The sequence below is a fragment of the Gorilla gorilla genome, chromosome 1, assembly GCF_029281585.2.
Source record: "Gorilla gorilla gorilla isolate KB3781 chromosome 1, NHGRI_mGorGor1-v2.1_pri, whole genome shotgun sequence".
NCBI classification, from domain to species: domain Eukaryota; kingdom Metazoa; phylum Chordata; class Mammalia; order Primates; family Hominidae; genus Gorilla; species Gorilla gorilla.
The window spans coordinates 56,191,460-56,215,161 of NC_073224.2; the positions used below are offsets into that span (position 1 = coordinate 56,191,460).

General features: G+C 38.3%; 1 protein-coding gene across 9 annotated transcripts in view; it reads left to right on the plus strand.

The window, feature by feature from the left end:
• The window catches only part of KIF14 (kinesin family member 14), a 68,379-nt gene extending 45,572 nt beyond the window's left edge, over window positions 1–22,807 (plus strand). For all 9 annotated transcript variants that reach the window (XM_055367846.2, XM_063709778.1, XM_019028480.4 and 6 more), the window contains 9 exons: window positions 563–663; window positions 6,127–6,221; window positions 10,491–10,715; window positions 10,907–11,091; window positions 15,280–15,438; window positions 16,706–16,828; window positions 20,701–20,775; window positions 21,545–21,683; window positions 22,384–22,807. In XM_055367846.2, the coding sequence (XP_055223821.2) occupies window positions 563–663; window positions 6,127–6,221; window positions 10,491–10,715; window positions 10,907–11,091; window positions 15,280–15,438; window positions 16,706–16,828; window positions 20,701–20,775; window positions 21,545–21,683; window positions 22,384–22,763 (1,482 nt within the window). In that variant the 3' untranslated portion in view covers window positions 22,764–22,807. The remainder of the gene's footprint in view (window positions 1–562; window positions 664–6,126; window positions 6,222–10,490; window positions 10,716–10,906; window positions 11,092–15,279; window positions 15,439–16,705; window positions 16,829–20,700; window positions 20,776–21,544; window positions 21,684–22,383) is intronic.
• Window positions 22,808–23,702: the final 895 nt, after the last annotated feature.

The window sequence follows — 23,702 nt, forward strand, 5'->3', positions numbered from 1 at the left end:
TCTACTAAAAACACAAAAAATTAGCTGGGCGTGGTGGCGGGCGCCTGTAATCCCAGCTACTGGGAGGCTGAGGCAGGAGAATGGCGTGAACCCAGGAGGCGGAGCTTGCAGTGAGCCGAGATCGCGCCACTGCACTCCAGCCTGGGCAACAGAGCGAGACTCCGTCTCAAAAAAAAAAAAAAAATATATAGACTATAATCCTGATCAATATATTCGACCAGAAAGTGACTACATCTTAACTTTGTCAGATTATTCTTTTATGTCTCTCCTAAGGATTTTATTGTTTATGTTTTTACTATTATTATAAATCTCGTTTATTATTCCTGAATTATTTAATGATTTCTATTGTTTTTATTAAAAGCAGATGTCTTTTAATATCATCCCTATCATCGTGTGATTGACTTTTAATTTGATCAGGAATGATTTTTTAGACTTATCAGATAATATATAATCTGCTAATTTTATGGTTTAAATCTAACAAAGGATTTAATCTTTTTTTTCTTAGTTGCTAAACATTTTTTCACCCCAAATTTACTGAAACTATATATTATATTTTTCTTAGAGTAATGGTAGTAACAGGGGTGAAGATGTCTTTTGTGATCCTGAAGATGAATGGGAACCCGACATTACAGATGCACCAGTTTCTTCACTTTCTAGAAGGAGGTAAAGACAATTTTGTTACTAGTTTTCTTGCACTTTGTGTGTGTGTGTGTGTGTGTGTAAATTGTATATCATATATATTATTTCCTTATTTTAAAAGAACCGTTGTCATGATAGATGTCTGGACAGGAAACCCAGAACTGTAAGAGGAATAATATGTTATTGGTCAAATTATAGCACTTAGGGCATTAAATTGTTTATTGGTCAGTTAGAAGAGAAACCAGTTTTTCAGTGTTCCATCATATGTCTTAAGAGCAACTTAGAGTAGCATAAATTAAATTTTCCGTAAAAATGAACAGTATTTATTACTTTTAAATTATTTTCTCTGGCCAGGTGTGGTGGCTCACGCCTGTAATCCCAGCACTTTGGGAGGCCGAGGTGGGTGGATCACGAGGTCAGGAGATCGAGACCATCCTGGCTAACACGGTGAAACCCCGTCTCTACCAAAAATACAAAAAATTAGCCCGGTGTGGGAGCAGGCACTTGTACTCCCAGCTACTCGGGAGGCTTAGGCAGGAGAATGGCATGAACCTGGGAGGCGAAACTTGCAGTGAGCTGAGATCGCTCCACTGCACTCCAGCCGCTGCACTCCAGCCTGGGCGACAGAGCGAGATTCCGTCTCAAAGAAAAAAAAAAAAAAAAAAAAAATTACCCTTTCTCAAGAACTTGACATATTCTATGATATTTTCTTGTAAGTTACAGAATTTTAAATGCAGTAAAGCTTGTATGAACTCCACAAAAGAATAAATCATAGTGATAGACAACTTCTATATATGACAAATGTTGCTTGTTAACTCAAAACATAAAAGATCGCACCACTGCACTCCAGCCTGGGCGACAGAGCGAAACTCCGTCTCAAAAAAAAAAAAAAAAAAAAAGACCTCCATAGTGAATAATAGATGCTTTTCAAGGAAAAACTAGTTCTGCTTAGACCTCGGATGCTTAGATTATAGAGAGGCAAAATGGTATTATGGAAAGGCCTTGGAGCCAATTTAGCCTCCTAGTTTGGTTTGGTTTTTAAGCAACTATTTCTTTGATGACTACTGTCTGCTATGCCCTGAGGAAGCAAAGATGAATACAAAGTACGCTCTGTCCTGAAAGACCAGGAATTGAGGAAAGTAGAGGCAGGAGCAGTTGATAAAAACCTGAACTGAGGCTAGACAGGAGGATTTTAAATGCAGTGAAGAGGAAAGTCGAGTTTTATACATACTCAGGATGCAGAATCAATAGGATGCAGAGACTGGTTGTGGGGCTGAAGGTGTGAAGGGTGCAAGGATGACTCCTGGTTTTAAATTGGGTGACTGACTAGGGGAAAGTCGTGTTGCCTGAGATGGAGCATTTAAGAGGAGTTTAATTTTGAACATGAAGAATTTGAGATTCTGAGGGGACATCCAGGTGTATATTTGGGTTTAGAACTTTGGTGGATGGAGCTGGGGATTTTCAGAATGTAAGGGTCAATAGTATTTATCTGTCAGCAGAAGCATCATTGTTATTAAGAGCATTTATTAAATGCTTACTAAGCCTTATCTCACCTAGTACACACCACAAACCTATGAAGTAGATATTGTCATTACCCTCATTTTACAGATGAAGAAACTGAGAATTTAGAGAGGTTAAGTGACTTGTCCAAAGTCACAGAGCTGATACGAGGAAGAGCCATTACTCAAATCCAAGTTTGGGTGACTCCAAAGCTCCTGATTTTCTTAACTGCTATGCCATATCACCTCTCCATTGTATATGAAAGGGTAGCATCCTTCTGTTTAAGCTAATTGTTTTTTGTTTTCTTAAACTTCATTGCCTTCAGCTGCAGATCAAAATCCATTTGGGTTTCTAAATCATTTTAGGCCTATAGCCTTGTTTTTGACTTGGCTTATTTTAAACTCATTTATGATTTTCCTCAAAGAGATGAAACTATTTTATAGCAACTTTCCCCCATTATTTCTGCTTTATTGGTCACATGGTAACCTCTAAGCTATGGTAAGAAATTGCTAATACATAGCAAGCATTATCGTGAATGAAATACAAAGCATATCTTTTACACAGAAATGAGCTCCTTGAGTGTAGGGAACATGTCTGCATCCCCCTACAATATAGCATAGCAAAAAGGTCACAAAGTCTGATATCAGCATCCTGGGTTCTAATCCATGCTCAGTGTAGTCATGTACAAGTGACATTACATCCCTAGGCTTCAATTTTCTCATCTATAAAATGAAGACAGTAATATATACCTACTTTACAGGGATTTACTATTAAGATTAAGTGAGGTCCTATGTACAGAGCAGCTGCTGCTCCTGCTGCTTCTACTATGACCACCATGATTGACAACATCGGGCTGATGATGGTTATGTTGCAGAGTTGTTACGAGGATTAGAGATAGTGCATATAAAGCTCCTATTACAGTGGGTGGGCATTCAATAAATGGCAGCTCTGATTATTACTGGATGCTTAATATATATTGGATAAGATTAAATCTTAGAATACAGAGAAGCTATGATTTCTGTCCAGTACCAGTAACAGATGGTAATATCTTCAAGTGATTTGTCTTGAGGACTTGACAGAGTTGGCCTTTGGCACTGAAGTGAGCTAAATATGGTCCTTAGGTGAAATTGGGTAGATAGAGCTTGAGATATTTAAGCCAACCTAGAGTAACCCAAAAATTTAAACCAGACCAATAAATTCATCAATGATTTATGAATATCTTTGGATTTTAGGATTACTAGTTTTGTATTATTTTTATTATAAACAGATTTAAACTTTGTATATTTAGAATTGTAAATCACAATATGACCATTAATAATGAGCATTAAACGTTTAGCCTACCGGGGCTGGGTGCAGTGGCTCATGCTTGTAATCCCAGCACTTTGGGAGGCCAAGGTGGGCGGATCACAAGGTCAGGAGATTGAGACCATCCTGGCTAACATGGTGAAACCCCGTCTCTACTAAAAATACAAAAATTAGCTGGGCGTGATATTAGGCGCCTGTAATCCCAGCTACTCGGGAGGCTGAGGCAGGAGAATGGCGTGAACCCAGGAGGGCAGAGCTTGCAGTGAGCCAAGATCGCGCCACTGCACTCCAGCCTGGGCGATAAAGCGAGCCTCCGTCTCTATAAAAAAAAAAAGACTTTTAGCCTCCTGGATGTTGGTAATTTACATCTTATTTTCTGTTGACTTTTAAGTTAATAATTAGAGAATCAGCAGAAATTTAAAATGTTACCAAAAATCAAAACATCTCAACGTTTTCTAAGATTTCGAAATTGGATGTTTTCATTTCACAGAGATTTTTGGGTACTTCTATAATTTAAAAGTATCATATTTTTAAAAAATGAATTGCTCTTAGTCTGAGACCTTGTATATGAAGTTTCAGCCTTGTAAGAATGTTTATGACAGAATTCCAAACTCTGAGAATGCCTGCAGGCAATGGAAACACTGACAGATTCTTAATTACAGAACTTCTACTGGGCAATGATATGCCACAGTCGTTCTGCAATAAAATAGACTGGTTTGGCTGCCTTTAAATTTTGATACATACTGTTGACAATTAAAAGTAAATTTCCCTCTGAGGTTAAGTAAAAACTCTTTGAAAGGAATATGACAAGCACTTTACTTGGGTTTAAACGTTGTTTAACTATGATATTGTTGCAAGAATAGCTGTTTTCCTAGTTTAGACTTGCTGTAATAATATACTTTTTTTCACCCCTAAGTAGAAAAACTGTAATATTTGAGAATTGATATTTCCTTTCCCTTTTATCAGTCTTATTTCTGTGTTTTTCTTGTAGGAGTTCATGGGGGAAATTTTATATTTGAAACATCTAGGCTACTAGTGATAGAATGCTTTGGCTTAATAATCTTTTCGACAAATAGTATTTTTCTTTGAGTGGCCAACTGTAATAGAGAGTTCTGTTAGGAAAAATACTTCAAAAGATCCACTAAATTTAGATCTAGATCACTGCTCTGTTAGTTTCATTGACATAGGAATTGGAGTTTGGGTTTAGAAAATTTATAGATGAACGGCAATATGGAGATAGGCTGCTTTCTCCAGTAGCAGAAAGGGTAGCCTCCATTTTTAAGAAGCAAACAGAAAGAAAGAAAATAACAGCTTAGGCAGCCAAGCAAACTCAAAGCAGAAATTGGGGCTTTTTTTTTTTTTTTTTTTGAGATGGAGTCTTGCTCTGTCGCCCAGGCTGTAGTGCAGTGGCATGATCTCCGCTCACTATAAGCTCCGCCTCCCGGGTTTACGCCATTCTTCCGCCTCAGCCTCCGGAGTAGCTGGGACTACAGACAGCTGCCACCACGCCCGGCTAGAAATTGGGGCATTTTTACAGGCTGAGGAAAAAGAGGTCAGCAAAAAGAGCAATTGGAGATAGAAACATTTCTTCCATTTGTACCACTGCTGCACTTCACAGGTATTATGCTTTGTACACAGTGTAGCAGATACCTACTTAAATGTTTATTTACCTAAATCACTTCCCTGTTTAAAATCTTTCCTTGAAACATTGAGTACACATGGACACAAAGGAATGAATAATAGACACTGGGGCCTATTTGAGGATGGTGGGTGGGAGGAAGGTGAGGATTGAAAAACTCTTTAATACCATCAGGTATTATGCCTGTTACCTGTGTGACAAAATTATCTGTAGACCAAACCCCCACAGCATGAAATTTACCCATGTAACAAACCTGCACATGTACCCCTTGAACCTAAAATCAAAGTTGAAAGAAAATAAATAAATCCTAACTCGGCCACTTAAAAAAATAAGATAAAATCCTTCCCTGGATAATTTGCTCAGGATAAAATCTAAGCTTTATTGACATACAAAGACCACCTCAAGCTGGCCCCTGTGCACCTCCCAGCTTAATCCCTTGCTGCTCTCTCTCTTACATCATAGGCCACAGTCCTTCTGAACCTCGTTTGGTTCTTCGCATGTACACTACTTTCATTTATCAGGTCTTCCTGTTGCTTGTGTCTGAGACACTATTCCCTGCTTCCCAAGCCTGCCCTCTGTTTGGCTAAGTTTTACTTATCCTTGAGGGTTACTGCTCCAGGGAGACCCCCCTGACTTCTTGGGCCAGGTCAAGTTCTTTTATACAATCTACCACAACACTCTATGCCTTCATCACATTCATCACTTTATTGTAATTATTTGCCTAATTTATCTCTTTTGTTCTGGACTTTAAGCCTAGTGAGCCCAGAAACCATGTTTGCCACATTTTACCACAATATCCAGAGCCTGCAAATAGTAGTGCTTAATCAATACTTATTCTATTTAATTAACTATCTGCCTAGAACAGTGCCTGTAAATAGTAAAATTCTTGCTCAATTAACCAAATGAATTTTTCCTTTGATGAAAATTTTTAATGAAAAACACACACATGAATGTCCATTTTCTTTAGAGAACTTATAAATATTCTTAATAATATTATTCCATGTGGTATAGAACTGCTAATCTTGTGGTTTGTCTTTTTTCAGGAGTAGGAGTTTGATGAAGAACAGAAGAATTTCTGGTTGTTTACATGACATACAAGTCCATCCAATTAAGAATTTGCATTCTTCACATTCATCAGGTATTTTTTTCTTCACATTTTCCCTATGGTGAGAAAAGCATTGAGTCCTGGTTCCACCATTACATTTTTTCTTATCCGTGTGCAAATCATTTCATTTCCTGGAAGCTTCTGATTCCTGTGTAAAATGAGGAGGTTGGATCAATGACCCCTTCCACTTCAAAAATTCTGTGCTCTGTGATTTATTTCAAAGCCTTTTAGTAGAGTAACTAATTCAAATGTGGAAGATGTGTATGTTCCAAAATGTATGAGAATATTACTTCCTTACAAGTGAAAGGAAGCAAAGTGCAGTGGATTATGTATTTTATTTCTATCATTGTGTGAGGAGGAGAAAAAAGAAGATGTGGACATAGGTGCTTGTAAATGAATAAGATCTCTCTGGAGAACTACACCAAAACCCCAAAGTGCTGGTTGTACATGGGAGCTTGGGGATGGAGACAGGACAGGAAGGAAGGCACCGTTTTCACTGCATACCCTTTGGTTTCTTCTGAATTTTGCATAATGATCTGTGTATCATCTATCCCAAAATTATTTCAATTTTTAAAAAAAAGTTAAGGAATTATTCCTCTGAATAATTATTTTTTACCAATATTTATTATAATGTTATTTTAAAATGTAGGAGGAGAGGATACACTGTAAATTTTATATGTGTAACTACCTGTAATAATTACAATTTAAAAATTACTGCCTGCTGGGCTGGGCACAGTAGCTCACGTCTGTAATCCTAGCACTTTGGGAGGCTGAGGTGGGTGAATCACCTGAGGTCGGGAGTTGAAGACCAGCCTGAACAACATGGAGAAACCCTGTCTCTACTAAAAATACAAAATTAGCTGGGTGTGGTGGCGCATGCCTGTCATCCCAGCTACTCGAGAGGCTGAGGCGGGAGAATCGCTTGAACCTGGGAGGCAGAGGTTGTGGTGAGCTGAGATAGCACCATTGCACTCCAACCTGGGCAACAAGAGTGAAACTCCATCTCAAAAAAAAAAAAAAAAAATTACTACCTGCTAACAGTAGACTACTATGCAGCAATAAAAAAGAAGGAATGACTGATTCACACAATAACCTGGATGAATTCCAGAAACATAATGTTGAGTGAAAGAAGCCAGATCCAAAAGAGTATATACTACATGATTCCTTTTATATGAAGTTTAAGGACAGGCAAACTAAACTATGGTGACAAAAGCCAGAGTAGGTTAGAACTGAATAGTGGTTACCTCTGTTGGGAGTTAGTAACTGGGAAGAGGAAACCTGTTGGGATGGGATGGTGGAAATTTTGTATACATTGAGCTAAGTGGGATTTACAGATTTACACATATATAAATCAGCTGTACACTTAAGATATATACACTTTACAGTACACATATTATACTTAGTAAACAAAAATTTTAAAATAATTATGTAACAATCTATTTGATAAAAGTTCTAATGGAATATGAGTAGCCATAAAAGGTATTATATCTCATCTTGACTTTAAATTTTAGAAATTAGGGTTTCTTTTAGGAAGATAATTATGATCCTACTACTTATTTAATCTAAGGTAGATTAAAATATGCTGTGGGTTTTTTATTTACCAGCAAAATAAAAAGATATGTATCTGTGGTAGCAACTTATTTATTTGGTATTATCTGAGTAAGATATTTTACAAAAATAATTTTAAGGGAAGTCAGAGATAGAAAAGGTCTTTGCTTATTTGTGGTTTTCAAAGACAGTAATGGAAACCCACATGTGAACTTAGTAGGACCCCGTCTGGGCAGCTGTGAGTGGTGGAAGGGGGACCAGGCCTGGGGGTGAGGGGCTGTACCCCAGTGTCTAGCACTTTCTAGCTTTGGGAAGTTGAGCAAGTATCTTAACTTCTAAAATTCAGGGCCATATATTTTACTGTATTTTTGCAGGTCTTTCTAAAATGTTTTTGTTGGATTTTAGAATGCATTAATACAATTGTCTTCTTAAATAGAGAATATATAGTTAACTCTTCTCGATGACTCTACTATAGTCATTATCATCATAATGATATTGAGTCATCATTACCCTACTGTAGCTTTGGGTTTTGTAGCTTTTCTTTTTTCTCTTTACAAACCAAACTCTTACCTTTGTTCTAGTTTTTTAATATTCCCCACCCTATGCCTTTATTCTACCTCCTTTTAGTTTGCTGCTTTTAAGCACCTATGAAGTAGACCAGAAAACTTAATCTTGTCTATTAAATAAGAATAATTATACCCAATATATTAGGACTCCAGGATAAAGTTATTTCCAGAGGCTCTGAATGAGTCAAGCTTCTCATTTATTTCTGGTTTAGACAGTGCTTAGAAAATCCATCCCTCACAGATGTGCTGTATTAACTGTAGATAATCAGTTGGTTAGCCTATCTTTTTTTTTTTTTTTTTTTTTTTTTTTTTTTGAGACGGAGTCTCGCTCTGTCTCCTAGGCTGGAGTGCAGTGGCGCGATCTCAGCTCACTGCAAGTTGCGCCTCCCGGGTTCACGCCATTCTCCTGCCTCAACCTTCCGAGTAGCTGGGGCTACAGGCGCCTGCCACCATGCCCGGCTAATTTTTTAAAAATATTTTTAGTAGAGACGGGGTTTCACTGTGTTAGCCAGGATGGTCTCGATCTCCTGACCTCGTGATCCACCTGCCTCAGCCTCCCAAAGTGCTGGGATTATAGGCGTGAGCCACCGTGCCCGGCTGGTTTTAGCCTATCTTGATTGTAGTATACCTCAAAGAGAAACTATTGTAAGGTAGAAGTACTGAGACATTACGTTTTTTTTTTTTTGAAACAGAGTTTCACTCTTTTTGCCCAGGCTGGAGTGCAATGGCACGATCTCAGCTCACTGCAACCTCCTTCTCCCAGGTTCAAGTGATTCTCCTGCCTCAGCCTCCCAAGTAGCTGGAATTACAGGTGCCCAGCACCATGCCTGGCTGATTTTTCATTTTTAGTAGAGACGGGGTTTCACCGTGTTGGCCAGGCTGGTCTTGAACTCCTGGCCTCAGGTGATCCGCCCACCTTGGCCTCCCAAAGTGCTGGGATTACAGGCATGAGCCACTGTGCCCGGCTGAGACACTACTTTTAATGTAGTTTATCATTGCCTACTTTTCCAGTTTATGAATCCAATTATACTTCTAATTTTATGTAACTGTCATTGTTTTCATCAATTACAGTTCTTTAGGGAAAATTAATCCCACCAGACATAGTGGTACATGCTTGTCGTCCCACCTGCTGTGGAGGCTGAGGCCAAAGGATTGCTTGAGCCCAGGAGTTTGAAGCTCAGTGTGCTATGATCACGCTTGTGAGTAACCACTGCATTCCAGCCTGGGCAACAGAGCAAGACCCTGTCTGTCTCTCTTTTTTTTGTTTTTGAGACAGAGTCTTGCTCTGTTGCCCAGGCTGGAGTGCAGTGGTGCCATATCTGCTCACTGTAACCTCCGCCTCCTGGCTTCAAGCAATTCTCCTGCCTCAGCCTCCCGGGTAGCTGGAACTACAGGCTTGTGCCACCACGCCCAGCTAATTTTTTTGTATTTTTAATAGAGATGGGGTTTCACCACGTTAGCCAGGATGGTCCCGATCTCCTGACCTCGTGATCTGCCTGCCTCGGCCTCCCAAAATGCTGGGATTACAGGCGTGAGCCACCATGCCTGGCCCAACCCTGTCTCTTAAAAAAAAAAAAGAAAGAAAAGAAAATTAATTCCTACCAAAAAGTAAAGAAAGAGATTAACCCAGTGGTTACGTGGGATATTTGGATTCTCTATTGTCTCATAGTATAGTCAGGGAGCTACTAAATCTATGGATTGATGCGGTTGAGAGGTTAATTGATCCGTGAATGGAATTGTGTTTTCACTTTAGCATATAGAAATGAGGCTGAATTGAAATAAGTATAGCCTACTTTGAATTTATTGATCAGTGATCCTATAATATGCTTACATTAAAACATTTGTTTGAAAGTATTATGCCTGAACATTTTTGGAAGAGCAATAGTATACAAGTAATATTTGCAAGCAGCAGAGGGGTAGTTTCTGCAGAATTAGCATTATGGAGCACCCTGGAAATCAACATACACAAGTATAGCATGGAAGATATACTTCCAAGTACAGCATAGCATACGATGTTATATATACTAATAGTTTTGTTTTTCTAATTCCACAGTGAACACAAAAATGCTTTCTTGTTGTAATAGATTTCAGTAATGCAGAAGTACATAAAGTAAGGATCCCTTTTTTTTAAAAAAGAAAGTATTATTCCTGAAAACAAGCTTAAAATGGCTATTTTCTGTTGATGTAGGTTTAATGGACAAATCAAGCACTATTTACTCAAATTCAGCAGAGTCATTTCTTCCTGGAATTTGCAAAGAATTGATTGGTTCTTCATTAGATTTTTTTGGACAGAGTTATGATGAAGAAAGAACTATAGCAGACAGCCTAATTAATAGTTTTCTTAAAATTTATAATGGGCTATTTGCTATTTCCAAGGCTCATGAAGAACAAGATGAAGAAAGTCAAGATAACTGTAAGCAATCTCACTGCTTTTGTTAACTCACATAAATGATTATTTTCTGCACATTGCACTTTGTTTTGAATGATTATTTGGCACATCTGGCATGCATCTTTTAACTGTGTTAAATGTTTTAATGATGATCATATATGAGTTCTTTTATTTGGATAATATTTCATTCAGTAATTTTTCTTCTTCTTTCAAAGTGTTTTCTTCTGATCGAGCAATCCAGTCACTTACTATTCAGATTGCATGTGCTTTTGAGCAGCTAGTAGTGCTAATGAAACACTGGCTGAGTGATTTACTGCCTTGTACCAACATAGCAAGACTTGAGGATGAATTGAGACAAGAAGTTAAAAAACTGGGAGGCTACTTACAGTTATTTTTGCAGGTAAATTGATTTGCTTATTATCATTTGAAGGATTCATTTAATAATTATTTGTTGGCTTTCTACTGTCTATATCTTCCCCCAAATTAGCTCTGTATGATTTTCAAAAGTACATTCTGTTTTGAAGTTCTGAGACTGTGGTTGTCTGTAATTGGTTTGTTAAACAAAGACTTACATGGCTCTCTATGTACGAGTAGTTCTAAGTGATTTACAAATATTAACTCATTTAATCCTTATAACAACCCCAGCAGTGGGCACTGTTGTTATCACCATCTTGTAGATGAGGAAATTGAGGCACAGGGAAAATAAATATACCATCCAATGTTACCTAACTAGTAAATGACTGAGTTGGATTTGGACCCAGGCAGCCTTGGGCCCAGTTCATGCTCTGCCATTATACCATGCTGGCCCTCAATAAGGGATACTGGGAAGAGAGACAGAGTCTTTCTCTGGGTATGGGATTGGGTTTCAACTCAGACTGAATTGGCCACAATCCTGCTGACATAGAGACAAGGAAATAATTTTGTTTTCCTGCTTGTCTTGTATCAGATAAGATTAGGTTTGGCTGTAAGAAGAAGTAAGATGAAAGCTTATTCTCTCTCACGTAAAATCTAGATGTAGACACAGTGGCTCTGATCCACAGAGTCCTCAGGATCCAGGCTCCTCCCATTGGTCCCCTCCACCATGCCCAAAGTGTAGCCCCTGATTTCATGACCCACCATGGAGGAGCCCCATCTGAGCTCAGCACAGCAGGGTGGAAGGAGTGGTGAGAAGGATAGGGCAAAGTTTGCCTTTTTTTTTTTTTTTTTTGAGCTGGAGTCTCACTCTTGTCACCCAGGTTGGAGTGCAGTGGCGCGATCTTGGCTCACTGCAACCTCTGCTCCTGGGTTCAAGCAATTCTCCTGCCTCAGCCTCTCGAGTAGCTAGGATTACAGGCACTCACCACCATGCTCGGCTAATTTTTGTATTTTTAGTAGAGATGGGGTTTCACCATGTTGGCCAGGCTAGTCTCGAACTCCTGACCTCAGGTGATCCGCCCCCCTCAGCTTCCCAAAGTGCTGGGATTACAGGCATGAGCCACTGCGCCCGGCTGAAATTTGCCTTCTTTTAAGGGAGGTTTCTGGAAATCACCGTATGCCACATCTATTTATATATCTGGCTAGAATTTTATCATTTGACTACATCTAGCTGCAAGTATCATGAGGAAATGTATTTTTTAAAAAAATTCTGGACACCTATGTGCCAAGCCAGAAATCAAGGGATCTGTGGAAGAAGTGGAAAATTGATATTGGAGAATACTTAGTCATCTACCATATTAACAAATTCCTTCTTAAAAATTCCTTGATATGCAAAAGGAGCAGATAAGAAATTAATGGCCGAGTACAGTGGCTCATGCCTATAATCCTAGGACTTTGGGAGGCTGAGGCAGGAGGATCAGTTAAGCCTGGGACTTTGAGACCAGCCTGGGCAACATAGCGAATAATAACAAATATCCAACTTATTAGATACTTTGTCTCTAAAAAAATAAAAAAAATCAGCCAGCTGATTTTTTGGTGGTATGTACCTGTGGTCCCAGCTACTTGGGAGGCTGGGGTGGGAGGATTGCTTGAGCCCAGGAGTTCGAAGCTACAGTGAGCCATGATTGCACCACTGCACTCCAGCCTGGATGACAGAGTGAGACCATGTCTCAATAATAATAACAAAAAATAAACTATTTAAAAAAAGAAAATACTAAGAGGGTTAGATTTCACTTTTAAAAAAGGATAATTAGACCATGTAATAAAATGTTATAGAACAATTGAACAAATTTTATGTTATAGTGCCCACCAAAAGACTTTCCACATTCTATTATTGCAGTAGAATTTTTGTTGTGTCAAATACTTCCTGAATGGGCTATTTACTAGCTGGGATATGGAAATCTTTAACTGATCTAACTAGTGAACTTGAAATCAGATGATTGTTTTTAATGTCCGTTGTTCTCCCTCAGGAGGATTTTCTAGGTCTCCCCAAGACTTGGTTAGGCACCTGTCTTATTTGCTTCTCTAATAACCCTAAACTTCACCCGTTATGACTTTTAATATAACATACTATTTATAAGCCTGTACATCTCAATGGACAGTTAGCTCTAAGAAGCTAGAGGACAGTGGGTGTCTTTTTTCACAAGGCGCCATTATGTGATAGATGTTCGGTTGGATACTTGTTATTGAATTAATTATAAATTCATATGGGATGAAGGATGACTTTGGATATAGGTAATGAGGAAATAGGATGACTAAGACAAGGGGTGGGGGGGCTGGTGGACTGCAAACAGGTGTGGATGAAGTAGTAGATGAAGGAGAATTTCTGACAGCATAGAATCATGAAAATGAAAGGTAGGATTGGCCAGAGAGCAAAGCTAGAGAGCCAGAAGTGAAGGGTCTGACTTAAGTTTGAGCCTAGAAAAGGAAGCTTGTTGAAGGATGGTCAGTGCTTGGTTGGCTCTCAGATTTTAGAGGCAGTACTAGAATAGTGGGAGAACACACACAAAACAAAAACTCACTACTGGCACTTGAAAAACTGATGTTTGAACCCATGCTAAATTAGTTGTGCGTCCTTGGGCAAACTGCTTTAATTTTTGAGTCTCCTGTTTCTCACAGGAAAATAAAGCTAGAAATGCCTACCGGGCAGGATTGCTGTGAGGATCAGATGAATTAATGTTATGAGAATGTCTCTCTTAGAGTAACTGGTGTGTAGTTTCTTTCCTTCTTTTCATTTTCTGAGAAGAACACTTTGAACTGAACTTGTGGGTTTCAACTCATAGCCCTGTGGGAAATCTTATACAAGGAATCAAGGATGGAGAGACCAGGTGACTTGGAGGGGAAGTTAGATTAAGCTCAGGACAGACTTGTGTTAAGCTAGCAAACCTGAATTTAGTGACTACAGTTTCTACTAAGTATGGTTTGAGAATCCTTTTCTTGTAGCAATACAATTAGCATATTCCCCAAAGCAGGCCAGGAGAAATATTTTGAAGAGACACTACAGGGGGCAGGTAACAGAAAGAAGAAAAGCTCAAGAGAAGCTTCCTCATTCCTTTTTTATATGTGTACTCTGAGTGCATGTGGGAAGTCTTTTGTTTGAAGATGTTTGGGGTTTTTTTCATCCCTTTTGCTTCCCCTTCCTCTCCCTCTCGATTTCGTTTCCCCTGAGAAAATCATATCTTTATTAACTGTCAGATGGTTATCAGAACAGTAAAAGTTCAGATGCAAAAGAGCCACCCTTCTTATTCTTTCTTTTGGCTTTTACTTATTAATTCTGTCTTTTATGTAGTTAATTTTGTACTTACTTATGTCTCCTATTAGTGTGTAAGGTCTTTGAGGGTGGAGACTATATCTTACTCATTTTATCACCTTTAGCAGCCACAGATGTTTTCTGGTTCTGACTGAGACATTTATGAAGTGAGATCACTGTATCAATAAATGCAGAATTTATTTTCTCCAGATGATTTTTCTTTTCTTTTCTTTTCTTTTTCTTTTCTTTTCTTTTGAAAATCAGCGAGACAGAGTCTCGCTCTGTCACCCAGGCTGGAGTGCAGTGGTGCGATCTCGGCTCACTGCAATCTCCACCTCCCAGGCTCAAGTGATTCTCCTGCCTCAGCCTCCTGAGCAGCTGGGACTACAGGCGCCCGCCACCACACCTGGCTAATTTTTGTGTTTTTAGTAGAGATGGGGTTTCACCATATTGACCAGGCTGGCCTCAAACTCCTGACCTTGTGATCTGCCTGCCTCGGCCTCCCAAAGTGCTGAGATTACACGCGTGAGCCACCGTGCCCGGGACATTTTTCTTTTTCTTTTTTTTTTTTTTTTAAGATGGAGTCTTACTCTGTCACCCCGGCTGGAGTGCAGTAGCATGATCTCAGCTCACTGCAACCTCTGCCTCCTGGGTTCAAGCAATTCTCATGCTTCAGCCTACTGAGTAGCTAGGATATAGGCGTGTGCCACTATGCCTGACTAATTTTTGTATTTTTAGTAGAGATAGGGTTTTACCATGTTGGCCAGGCTGATCTTGAACTCCTGACCTGAGGCGATCCACCCGCCTCGGCCTCCCAAACTGCTGGAATTACAGGCGTGAGCCGCTGTGCCCGGCCCTTATCTTTTCTTTACCACCTGTTATAATCTCATGTATCTGATACACTTGTCTATTTTTATCTTACAGGGATGCTGTTCGGATATTTCATCAATGATAAAAGAGGCTCAAAAGAATGCAATCCAAATTGTACAACAAGCTGTAAAGTATGTGGGGCAGTTAGCAGTTCTGAAAGGGAGCAAGCTGCATTTTCTAGAAAACGGTAACAATAAAGCTGCCAGTGTCCAGGTAATTTAGCAATGTTAGTTTAGACAGACTTCATCTGAGGGAACATTAGTCTTTTGATAATAGTACAGTACTAAACATGGCAAGTTCTTTTTAAGTTTTCAAAATAGCCTGTACTTTTAGTAGTTTTGCAATAAGATTTAAAACTGTTTGGGCCGGGTGTGGTGGCTTATGCCTGTAATCCCAGCACTTTGGGAGGCCGAGGCAGGTGGATCACTTGAGGTCAGGAGTTCGAGATCAGCCTGGCCAATAGGCGAAACCCCCATCTCTACTGAAAATACAAAAGTTAGCCAGTCATGGTGGCCCACACCTGTAATCCCAGCTACTCAGGAGGCTGAGGCAGGAGAATCACTTGAACCCAGGAGACAGAGGTTGCAGTGAGCTGAGATTGCGCCAGTGCACTCCAGCCTGGGTGACAGAGTAAGGCTCCATCTCAAAAAAAACCCAACAAAACCAAACAACCAAAAAACTTTTAAATATATTGGATTATTTTGCAAACCTTATTTTACCTTTCAGATCCTTAATTTGATGCTAGTCATCTACCGTGGAGGGTTTTCTCAGCCAATCAACACATGAAAAAACGTTGTAATACCAGATAATTTGTATCTGCTTGCTTTCACTAGTTATGCTATTGAAAACATTGTATTATATTAGAATGTTGCTGTGTTCTGGCTGGGGGCGGTGGCTCACGCCTGTAATCCCAACACTTTGGGAGGCCAAGGCTGGTGGATCACCTGAGGTCAGCAGTTCAAGACCAGCTTGGCCAACATGGCGAAACCCCGTCTCTACTAAAGATATAAAAATTAGCTGGGTGTGGTGGCAGGTGCCTGTAATCCCAGCTACTCAGGATGCTGAGATAGGAGAATAACTTGAACCAGGAAGGTGGAGGTTGCAGTGAGCCAAGATCGTGCCATTTCACTCCAGCCTGGGCAACACGAGCAAAACTCCATTTCAAAAAAAAAAAAGAATGTTACTGTGTTCTAGCAATATAGAGCCCTGCTTAAAATATGATAAACATTCTTTGCAATATGTTATATATGGGATACTAAATTACAGATTTGCTAATTTTATTTCTTTACAGACCACAGACTGTTAGTTCTTATTCTAGCTTTAGTTGAACTTAATAAACTTGGGATGTATTATAGTCCTAAAGTAAGCAGAAAATATAACTTAATTACTTGATAATTTAAAATATATAAAACCTAAATTTAAATAAATTAAAATATATAAAAGCTAAATTTTCTAGTTAATGCTTAAATTCTTTTTCTAGGAGGAATTCATGGATGCTGTTTGTGATGGTGTAGGCTTAGGAATGAAGATTTTATTAGATTCTGGACTGGAAAAAGCAAAAGAACTTCAGCATGAACTCTTTAGGCAGTGTACAAAAAATGAGGTAAGATGAATAAAAGAATATTCCGTACAGTACTAAATAATATATAAAGTTGATTGTTTCAGTCAACAAATTAGATTTCTATAAATTCATATGTTTTAATTTGTTTTGAGTTATTTTTCACTGAAGAGGCTGACATCATGATCTTATGGTGATATTTTCCCAAGTTATTCTTGAGTCACTGCAGCCTCTATTGTTAATATTTTGCTTGGTCCTGTTGCAGCTATTTTCAAGAATTCAGTCTGTAAACTCCTAAGCAGAGAGTGGAGTGTGGTAGTGACACCTAGTGTTCGCTTTCTGGTTGTCATTTTCTTCCTTAGCTTTGTTTAGTCCTCTCCTCTTCTAAGAATGGAAACTATTAGTAACATTTATTGATTCAGTATCTTGAACTAAATATTTTTCTGGGGCATTCACATAAGATATTTCATATCAAGATACAGAACCAATAAGCATTTCAGTGATTTCCTAAAATATGTGTCCTCCCATCCTCCAGCTAACATTACTTAGTACCTTAGGAAAGATCTGGGTTTTAATATTAGAAGACATGTATTTGAAACCTGGTTCTATCACTTTCCACTTATCATTTAGCAAGTCACTTAATGCTCTGACCCTGTCATGTAAGCATACCTACATCACAGGCTTTAAACTATTTATTGATTAATTTCGTCTGACAGTTACTGGACTAGGTGCTTTACATGTAACAGTGGTAAATCTTAGCCATTTCTATAACGGGTTTGTACTTTGTCAGTAAGAAAAAGCCCTATGAATATCATATTTCATATTCATATCATTTTTCAAGGTAGGAATTTATATTCATTTCATTGAATTAGAGTATTTTGCCTAATTACCCAACTATTAAGCCCTGAGCTAGGATTTTATATTCTGCGTGACTCCAAAACTCAACATGCTACATAAATAAGTTTTTAAAACTATTGTTCATGCATTAATTTTCTTTATTGACAATTATTGTTAGTGAAGTGGGGACTAGGAAGATACAAATTCAAATTCTTATGAGACTGAATTTCAGAGACTTGTCTGTTTTAGAGTCTTGTAACAACATATTAAAACCATCCTTGGCCAGGGATGGTGACTCATGCCTGTAATCCCAGCACTTTGGAAGGCCAAGGCAGGAAGATAGCTTGAGCCCAGAATGCGAAACCAGCCTGGGAATCATAGCGAGACCTTGTCTCTACAAAAAATACAGAAATTAGCCAGACATGGTAGCATGCACCTGTAGTACCAGCTATTCCGGAGGCTGAGGCAGGAGTATCACTTGAGCCCAGGAGTTTGAGTCTGCAGTGAGCTGTGATTGCACCACTGCATATCAGCCTGGGTGACAGAGCAAGACCTTGTCTCAAACAAACAAACAAAAACCATCCCTGTCCATTCCATTGCTCTTGTTGGAGTCAGGTGGCTGGGGCAGTGCTACCTGGGGACATTTAGGTTCCTGAGATCTTAGCTACTAGGATGTCTCCTCATTTATGTACATACTGATTGATCTAGAAAAGTAGATCATGTAGAGGACTATTGGCTTCTGTCCCTCTGGGTGGTTGTTTCTGGGAAGGCATGGAATAAGTTAGTTTTTTTGTTGTTGTTGTTTAGAAAAACTTTGGTATTAATGTACTTCTAGCTCATCTTAGAATCTGAGGTGAAACTGTGTAAGCCACAGAGATTCTCCATCCCTTTGCTCATACTACAGGATTATACAGATTTCTCTGCCCAGAAAAACTCCATCTCAGAATAGGGGAAAGACATGGAACATTAAGCTGCTCTCCTACTTCCTATGTAGCCTTGAACAACTTACCTGTGCCTCAGTCGTTCCATTTTTAAATGAGGATGATTATACTTATTTCATAAAATTGTTCTGAGGATCATATGAGATGAAGAAACAACGTATATGAAAATGCTAAAAATGTAGTGCCTGGCAAATCTTAAGTCATTCATCTTACTTGCACGTGTTCTCTTTTTCTCAACATATGTCTGCCTCTCTCACTTTGTGTTTTTTTGTTTTAAAAAATAAAAACACGGCTGGGCGCGGTGGCTCATGCCTGTCATCCCAGCACTTTGGGAGGCCTAGGTGGGCAGATCACGAGATCAAGAGATCGAGACCATCCTGGCCAACTTGGTGAAACCCCTTATCTACTAAAAATACAAAAATTAGCTGAGCGCGGTGGTGCACATCTGTAGTCCCAGCTACTCAGGAGGCTGAGGCAGGAGAATCGCTTGAACCCGGGAGGTGGATGTTGCAGTGAGCCAAGATCGTGCCACTGCGCTCCAGCCTGGCAACAGAGCAAGACTCTGTCTCAAAAATAAATAAATAAATAAATAAATAATAAAAGTAAAAACAAATTGTTACTAAATTTAGGAGCTCATATTGTCACTAAATCAAGCTTGCGCTCAAATAGGCATGAGGCTGATTTCAGTTCCATAGTGCAGCTTTGAAGAAAGGGATATATTGGGCTGTCAAAGGCTCATTCAGACCACCAGTGACGTCTCAAATTTGGTTTTGCTCAGCAGCAGCACCATTTATCACTAAAACACTTCACCATATTTGCAAAGTGATACCACTTTTGCAGTCTATCACTATTGCAAAGAATTTCTGCTGGCAATAAGTGCAGAAGGGTATAGAATCAATTAATGAAAAATATAGATGAAATAATATATGGGAATGTGTTTAGTAAGCTGTTGAAGTAGGTGCAGGTGTTAGCCTTGGTATTGTTTTGAGGAAATAAGCAGCAAAAGGGCCAGGCCCATCCTGTATACAATTGACCCTATCTGCATACCCTCCTTTCTCTCATTTTCTTTCTATAGTATGACAAACCTGTACTTTGTTGTTCATGGTAGGGTTTTAGTTTATCTATTCTTGTAAGTTAAAACTCCTTTAAGAACCTATAGAAGAATAAAGTATCCAAAGAGATAGAAAATGAGCTGAAACATAAAAGGCATGGAGCTACAATTTTAAAGCTGGAGTCAGGAAGGAAAAATAATTTGGATATTCTTTTGGATTTTTTTTTTTTTTAAACCACATAGAGCAAATCTGAATTAGGGCTAGGGAAGCTCTCTGTGAGTAAAGCCAATTAAACACTGAAAAAGAATCCCCTGGCAGAAATTGAGCAGGAAAGCACCTTAGGGGGCAGCATTGGATAGAATAAAAGCAAAGGCTTAGAATTTAGATGTGGGCTCCCACCCTAGTTCTCAGTCTTAGGAGTTAGGAACCAAGGTCTGTTTCCTTACCTATAAAATGAGGTATACAATGGGCAGCACAGGACTATAATGGAGAATCAAATAACAAAACATTTGTAAAGTTCTTAGAGTATAGTATTTGCTTGATATGTTACTTACCCCCTTCCAAGGGAAATTTAGAAATTTTGTATCTATAAATATTTAAGTATAACACAAAATCTGTTATTATAACAAATATTAGAGGGTGTCCATATTTAATATAGAAATCAATGTGCAATTTATTTTGAAAGAAATTATTAATGAATACAGGTGAATTAGACTGATTATTTTCCCATGTCACAGGTAAATAGGAAATACAGACTAAGTATATGATCAATGTGTTTGAAAGGAGAGTAATTGCTATGGCTTGAAATTTTTTATGTAAATAAAATAAATGAGAGAGATTATAAAGTTGAGCTCTTAAAAGTGAAATAAACTTATTTGGAAAGAAGTCAATATGCAATTTATTTTTGAAGAAATTTCACATGTATGATTTAAGTACTCTTAAGCTATTTAATTGCAATCCCAGAAATAGAACTCCAATCTTTGGGCTTCTAGACTAGAATTTTTTAAAAGTCTGGTCCCATGCAATTCTATGATTTTTGTGCTTCTGAATAATAAAGTATAATAAAATATTTTAACATTCTCTATAGGTTACCAAAGAAATGAAAACTAATGCCATGGGATTGATTAGATCTCTTGAAAACATCTTTGCTGAATCGAAAATTGTAAGAGAAGCTTTAAATTGATTTTAATTTTGCTTATTTTTTATCATTTCGCTTGGTTCAAATGTAGATATTTTTATTTCAGTGTTTATCCTTAGCCAGAGACAACTCTTTTGTATATGTCTAATTGTAGCATGTAGGATAGCTCTTTGTCTTTTTTATGTGTGTCATAACTTACTAGGTCTAGTAATGGATAAAGGATTGTATAGAAATTTATTAATATGTCTGTTTCTTATTGCTACTGGTTTAATAACTGTCAGCTTTTGCTTGGATGGGTCATTATAGGCTAAAAAATTGTGTTTAATAATCATTGTGCTCAAAGATTTTAAAATACAGATGAATTAGATAGATTATTCCCATGTCACAGGTAAAGAGAAAAATTATATGATCAATGTGTTAAAAAGGAGAGTAATTGCTATGGCTTGAAAATTTTTATTTAAATAAATGAGAACTATTATAAAGTTGAGCTCTTAAAAATGAAATAAATGTATCTTTTAAAGTATTGAATAATAAATGGCACTGTTACTTTATTCCATTCTCATGTAATAGGATGACAGACTTTGAAAATTAATTGAAAATTCTGATTTCTTTTGAAAACAGTAATTACTATTGTATTTTGGTCTTGCTTATAGAAATAGATTTAAGCACTGGTGAGGAAATTAAACTGTCTTTCTTAAAGAGAAGATTCTGGCAATTAAAATCATATTGACTGAGTCTTACTGCCATTGAGCCTGTTAATGTATTATTTTAAATATTAACTTTATTTATACAGAAAAGTTTCAGAAGGCAAGTACAAGAAGAAAACTTTGAATACCAAGATTTCAAGAGGATGGTTAATCGTGCTCCAGAATTCTTAAAGTTAAAACATTGCTTAGAGAAAGCTATTGAAATTATTATTTCTGCACTGAAAGGTATGATTCTCCAAATGGAGTTTATAATCAGAATTTTATATTTTAAGGAACCTTAGACATCTTTTTTTGTTTTTTTGAGATGGAGTCTCGCGCTGTCACTCAGGCTGGAGTGCAGTGGCTCGATTTCAGCTCACTGCAACCTCCGCCTCCTGGGTTCAAGCGATTCTCCTGCCTCAGCTTCCCAAGTAGCTGGGATTACAGGCATGTGCCACCATGCCTGGATAATTTTTGTATTTTTAGTAGAGATGGGGTTTCACCATGTTGGCCAGGCTGGTCTCGAACTCCTGACCTCAAACAATTCACCCACCTTGGCCTCCCAAAGTGCTGGGATTACAGGCATGAGCCACAGTCCCCGGCTGACATCTTTCCTTTTTATTTCTAAACTTTTCATTATTTTAGTCATTAACTGAAGCCTACCCAATGCTACTTCACTGATATTAGTTACCCATATAGGAACTTGTATTTATAATTAAATTCTCACTTAATATGTATATCAGTACTTCTACCTAAATAATTAGATCCTGAAAAACCAAGGGCTTATCTAGCAAATAAATACTTTAGTTGACTAATCTTAAGTAGTTTGGAATTGTTTTGATAGGGTCACTTTGACTTAAAAGATATCTAGAGTCTATAAAAGTCATAAATACCTGATGAAAACTGAAAAGGCTAATTAACTTTTCCCTCTCTCTCTTGCATATAGGATGCCATAGTGATATAAATCTTCTCCAGACTTGTGTTGAAAGTATTTGCAACTTGGGCAGTGATTTTTACAGTGACTTCAGTGTGCCTTCTACTTCTGTTGGCAGCTATGAGAGTAGAGTAACTCACATTGTCCACCAGGAACTAGAATCTCTAGCTAAGTCTCTCCTCTTTTGTTTTGAATCTGAAGAAAGCCCTGATCTGTTGAAACCCTGGGAAACTTATAATCAAAATACCAAAGAAGAACACCAACAATCTAAATCAAGCGGGATTGACGGCAGTAAGAATAAAGGTGTACCAAAGCGTGTCTATGAGCTCCATGGCTCATCCCCAGCAGTGAGCTCAGAGGAATGCACACCCAGTAGGATTCAGTGGGTGTGAATACTGATGTGTAGGCACTTTTATGACCACCCATGAAAGAAAAAGAACACTTGCTAGGCAATTTTCTTTATGCAGGAGAGTTTAAGAGAAATCAGTACAGATATTTCAAAAAAGTCCATGTCTTTTTATCTTTAAAATATCTATTTATCAAAGGCCGGACGCAGTGGCTCACGCCTGTAATCCCAGCACTTTGGGAGGCTGAGGTGGGCAGATCACAAGGTCAGGAGTTCGAGACCGGCCTGGCCAACATGGCGAAACCCCGTCTCTACTAAAAATACAAAAATTTGCTGGGCATGGTGGCGCGTGCCTGTAATCCCAGCTACTAGGGGGGCTGAGGCAGGAGGATCGCTTGATCCTGAGAGGCAGAGGTTGCAGTGAGCCAAGATCATGCCACTTTACTCCAGTCTGAGCAACAGAACGAGACTTAGTCAAAATAAATAAATAAATAAATAAATAAATAAATAAAATATCTTTTTATGTTTAAAGTGTTTAACATTGGTATACTGTCTGTAGTTGGTTCATTAGTCTGTTTATAAAGGGTTATTTTCTCATGAGTGGAAACCTGAACAATCAGTTACCTTTGTGCCTATGCCTTCTCTCTCCTCAGACAGCTGGGATGTTTATGGTGAAATGGCCTATACAAGTTTAACTAAGACAACTTAACTTGCATTGTTAATCAAAAATTCTTTTCTCAAAGGGTTAACTGGTTGCCATTTTGAATAGTATGTTCAAGGGTGTAGCTTCCTGTTTCTTTCCAAATTATAAGTAGCTACCTAAATATAGTATAATTATATATTAATAATATGGCTTGCTGGCATAGTAGTTTACCCTGTTATCTGTGTTTCATAATGGGGGCTGTATGAATATTATTTAAAACTAATTAAATGTTGCCAGAATTATACTAAACTGTTGGATGAGATTAGGAGATCAGAGGCTGGA